The 5,314-nt window shown below is 46.0% G+C and overlaps 1 protein-coding gene across 1 annotated transcript; it reads left to right on the top strand.

Moving 5' to 3' along the window:
- Positions 1-798: 798 nt before the first annotated feature.
- Positions 799-1,737, top strand: LOC146358059 (olfactory receptor 5F1-like). The gene has a single exon (XM_084854146.1). It carries the CDS (start codon positions 799-801, stop codon positions 1,735-1,737), a length of 939 nt encoding a protein of 312 aa, XP_084710272.1.
- The last annotated feature ends 3,577 nt before the right edge of the window (positions 1,738-5,314 follow it).

The raw sequence follows: 5,314 nt of genomic DNA on the forward strand, positions 1-5,314 counted from the left end.
TGGATCTTTCTGTAGCCAAAATTGCACCATCCCCGTACAAGGAGGAGGTGTCAGCAAGCTTGGGATTATATTACACCTGTCCTGAAAGACCTGCATGGGTTGCCAGTTGCTTTCCAGGCTCAATGCAGGGTGTTGGTCTTAACTTTTAAAGCCCGAAACAGTTTAAGACGTGACTGCCCATCTTGCTGTGCCCAAGAATTAAGTTCCGCCGCAGAGGCCCTTTCGAGGGCACCAGTACCCGCAGGGGCCTGTTTGTGGGGCACACATGGAAGCCTTTCTCCTGCGTTGCCCCCAAAGCATGGAATGTGTTCCATCAAGTATTGCAATTGGCCGTTAGAAAGGGTGTAAAGATGCATCCTCTTAATTCAGTCTTTTAAAACGTGTAGCTTTAAATGTTTTTACTGTTTTTTCTGTTCTTAGAATTACCGCAGGGCTTTATTCTTTGAAATTGTTGTATACAAACCAAAGGGGAACCTCAAGCTTTGCAGAAGTACAACAAACCTTTAGAAATCCTTAGAAAGAAACCCTAAAGCCTCAACCAAATGGCAGAATGGCACTAGGCATCCTCAGTGGTGTGGAATGTTAGCTGACGGGGGGTGGGGGGAGAGGGATGGAAAACAGGACGGAGCTGGGGGAATGGTCTGCATGTAAGCATTTCCAGTAGTTCTCCTACCTTTCTTTGCTGAGAGAGAAAGTTAGAGAGGGAATGAGTCACATAGATCGCTCTCAGGCTCCAAACACGAAGAAGAAACAATGACTTGTACTTTTCTCAGATCCCCACAGCCGTACAGTGACGCAATGGGAAACAGCACAGTGGTGACCGAATTCAGGCTCACAGGATTGACAGACCTTCCACAGTTGCAGGTCGCCCTCTTTGCATGCTTCTTCACTGTTTATGCCTTCACCGTGGTGGGGAATCTGGGCATGATTGTCTTAATCAAGTCCAGCCCTCAACTCCACACTCCGATGTACTTTTTCCTTAGCAACTTGTCTTTCTTGGACATCTGTTATTCATCATCTGTCACCCCAAAGTTCCTAACTGATCTCCTACATGAGAGGAAGGTAATTTCTTTTGCTGGTTGTTTTACTCAAGTTTACTTCTATGCTGCATTTTCCACCACTGAGTGTTACCTCCTGGCTATGATGGCCTACGACCGCTACGTAGCTATCTGTAAACCTCTACTCTATTTCGCCAACATGTCCCAAAGAAAGTGTCTCCGGCTAATAGCAGTATCTTATGGTGCTGAGACTGTAAATGCCTTGGTGCACACAGCTGCTGCGTCTAGGCTAAACTTCTGTGGCCCAAATGTCATTAATCATTTTTATTGTGAGGGGCCTCCACTTCTTGCTCTTTCCTGCTCTGACATCAGTCTCAATGATACTCTGATGTTTGTATTTGTTGGGTTCAATATGATGACAACCAGTCTTATCATTCTCACCTCCTACAGCTACATCCTGATTGCTATTTTAAAGTTCCGCTCTGCCAAGAGCCGGCAGAAAGCCTTCTCCACTTGTACTTCCCACCTCACGGTCATCTCCATTTTCTATGGATGTGCTAGCTTTGTGCATGTACACCCCAGCTCTAGGGAGAATCACCACCTAGACAAAATGGCCTCTGTGCTCTATGTGGTGGTGACCCCCATGCTGAATCCCTTGATCTACAGTCTGAGGAACCGGGAGGTCAGGAGTACCTTCGGAAACAAGCTGGGGAAAGTAGCTCTTCTTTGGCATGTATGAGGATACGTTCTGTGGAGGTTATACCTTAATCGGAGAGCAGAGGGTTAAGCTTCAGGTAAAAAACAGCCCTTATAGGACATGGTTCATATTATTCTGTCTCATGTGAATAAAGCTATTCTGCTGTGTAAAGAATTCCTTAGATTTCTGGTAATGATTATGCATTTATTTTTTAATTCAAATTCAGTTTTAGATTATACTCCGAACAAATACTTCCTCTGAATAAAAGCTGATTCAGAGTGTGATATGACATCCTGGCCTATGAGATTTGTTAAAACATATGTTTGAGGGAGAAAATACCCACTTAGATGGGCAATAATCTGAAAACAGACTTTCCAACACCGTGTTGTCAAAACTGGGATTCAAGACACTTGTGGAGATGCCTAGAAGTAACAGAGTCTAGAAATGTTTGGAAGCTGGGAGTATGAATGACCCCAAGCCACCTGAATGACCCCAAGCATGGCAAGAAAGGGGACTTCCCTGAACGGAGATCAGCAGAGCAATTGGAAACAGCCACAGGCACCAAGAGAGGTTTTGAATCCTGTTTCCACCAGGGTAGGACAACAGCAAAGCTCAGCAGCTGTGAACTGATGGCTGGTGAGGCAAAGGCTTTCAGCAGTGGCAAGCTGTCTTTGGTTGGTTTGGCTCCTGTGGAAGAATGGGGGTTAGTTCACTGTGACATTGTGTGAGCAAGTCGCCTGGGAATATAAGGCAGGAGGAGACGGGAATGAATGTGAGGGGTAGGGGAGATGTTGTGATTCTGTGTGCCTCCGAAACACCCTGGCAAGCTTTGTCTCTTGATCTGCCAGCCCCATTCCTCTACGGAGCGAAGAGAGCATCTCCTTAGCCCTCTTCCTCCTCAGTCACAGCACAGACTTGATTCTACTCATTGGTGGAAGAAATGGAGTGTGTCCTGGAGCGTTGCTGTCATTGGGGAAGTGGCAAGGGAGAGAAGATCCCTGATTTTTAAGCCAAGGCAAGATGTTCTTTTTGGACAGGGGGATGGGGACACCAGGAGCATTCGAATCCATCCTCCCACATGCTGAGGCTTTTATAGCAGTTACATAATCATCTTTCACGGGAGGAAGAAATATCCTATCTTGGATCAATCCTAAAGCAAAGCAGACAGGTAAATTGGGTTAACTCAGCCTTCCTCAACCTGGTGCCCTCAGATGTTTTGGACTTCCATCAGCTTCAGACTCCATGTAGAATGGTCAGGAATGGTGGTTGCTTTGGTTAAAACATCTGGAGGGCACCAGGCTGGGGAAGGCTGTGGTAATTGTTGCTTAATAAGTTATAGCAAAGGGCCCCAATAAAATTTGAAACTTTGTCATGGTGGAATTGTATGGGAACTCCTCAGTGTGACAAGCATGCTTATCTTGTCCCTTATGTCGAGCGCCTTTAAAAGTCCTAGCAGCAAGAGAAGAGGGGATCTCAGTACAGATGTCTATATAGTAGTGATGAGCTCGGTCTGACTGGAAGAACAACTCTGCTCATCCTGTCAAGGCATTTGTGGTGGGGGCTGGGAAGGGCCTTGACTCTTTATGTCTGCATTTATGTGTGTGTTTGGCAGAGGAGAGAATGTGGCTTTTTAACCATGTTGGCCAAATGAAGGGCAGCATAAGGCTCCCATGTCTACAAAGCTGCTCCTGGAGATGGTCTTACAGGCACATAAAAGTCCCATTCCTGCCTTTTTGATCCCTGTGTCCCTCAGGATGGCTGGTTAGCAAGACAGGTCAGCTATAACTTTGTGTATGACTGCCATACTCTATAGTTCTGTGCTGAACCCTGAGAAAGGGACCCCTTCCCTTCACCAGTGGAGTGCTACTGCTGCAAACTCAGTTTTGCTCTGCTCTGTTCTCCAGGGGGAAGGAGAAGATACAATAGTCAGGCAGCTATTTCATCCCTCTACATGCATCTGGAAACCTTCCAAAAGAGAAATAGTTCCTTTGGTAGGGGTGTTGGGGGGTAGGGCGTGGTGAGTTTTCGCCAGCTCAGCCCCCAGACTCTGGCTCGCGGATCTATGAGCTTGCCTGACTCGTTACGCGATGCGTTGGGCCAATTCGTGGTTTTCCGCTTTTAAAAATATGCACAAATCACGGGTATAACTATTGACGGAAATTGCGATTTGCACCAAATTGTGGCTGTAAATAGAGCGATTTGTCCCAAAGCTGGCGCAAATGCTCTAATCAAACCATTTATGTCTGCAATTTTGCACAAATTGCACTATTTACAGCTGCAGTTGTGCACAAATTGCGATTTCCATAAATAGTTATACCCGTGATTTTGCGCAAATCAGAACTTGCACATATTAAAAAAAAGTGGCAAAAGTCCCCAAGTTTGGGGAAATGACCCGCTGCTCAGCTCAGAAATGCATGGCTGAGTTGGGGGTGCTGTGGGGATCCATTGAGCCAAAAGTGAACAGGATTCCCTGTAACGGTCATCCCTATTAGTTGGGAACTTTCTCCTTGACGCCCATTTCCCCTCATTGAATCCTTCATCACTGAGTCATGGGGGTGGGATGGGTATGCCCATATGTGGCATCCAGGGAGTGCTGGAGAATCCATGCACCATGCTGTGATATACAAACAGAATTAAATTGGGTTTGGTCATGAGTGCAAGTAATGTGTGTGTGAGGGTGTTGCAGCCTCCCCCTACAATAAAATCACATCTCTTGTATTGTAAACCACCTTGGGAGACTTATTAGTGCCAAAAAGCAGTCTAGAAATGTTTTTTATAAGTAATAAAAGAAAAATGTAGAGAGCCATGGGTACAAATGAAAAGCAGGATTGTCCAACATTACCTATCTCAGTGTGATTCTAAACACTGTGCTGATGACCAGTAAACAGGATGCTTAACAGAAAGTTCCTCATTAAAGAAATACTGACTCTTGCAGTGGTTGAGAGATACAAACAATGGATTGGCGGGACACTAATTTGAATTGATGGCCTCAATGTGTTGCATTTAGGTAAGCGACACTATTTAGATCAGTGATCAGTCGCTGCCCTTATAGACATAGTACCTTTACATGACAATGTGGATGCCACCTAAAGGCAGACTAGGAATGGAAAAGTTAGTGTAGTTCCAGTCTCTTTTGCACGTGTTCTCTCATAAATCTGCTCTGTCTTGTATCCATATTAGTTTGCAATTAAAACAAAATCCACACGGAAATGTGCATTTAAATACGACTTATTTCACATGCATTTTCTCTCACAATACACATTTCTAAATGTATACTCTCTCAAAATATGGATTTTATAAAGCACTGGTGGGAGCAATCCTACAGGGATAGGCGGCCGCCTCCGAACCCGGAGGTGACTGCCTGTCCAATGCAGGCCAGGAGACGCGCAGAGGGGATCATCCCCTCTGTGCTTCAGCCACCCTGCATCTGTGGCTAGAGTAGACAGCCGCTCTCAGCTATCTAGCTGCAGGAAAGCGGAGTGGGGAAAGCAGCTGCAGGACGACACATTGGACGTGTCGTACAGGCATTTCAGCCTTCCCTGCCCCAGAAAGCTCCCCCGGAACGCCCCGTTTTCGGGCTCTGTGCTCCTCTTCTGGGCACGGAGCACAGGGTTGTTCC

Source organism: Heloderma suspectum, chromosome 1, assembly GCF_057233095.1.
Source record: "Heloderma suspectum isolate Gila_16-S chromosome 1, 16-S_ref, whole genome shotgun sequence".
NCBI lineage: Eukaryota > Metazoa > Chordata > Lepidosauria > Squamata > Helodermatidae > Heloderma > Heloderma suspectum.

Coding starts and splice junctions, on each gene's coding strand:
- LOC146358059 (XM_084854146.1), top strand. CDS start 799: ATGGGAAACAGCACAGTGGTGACCGAATTCAGGCTCACAGGATTGACA.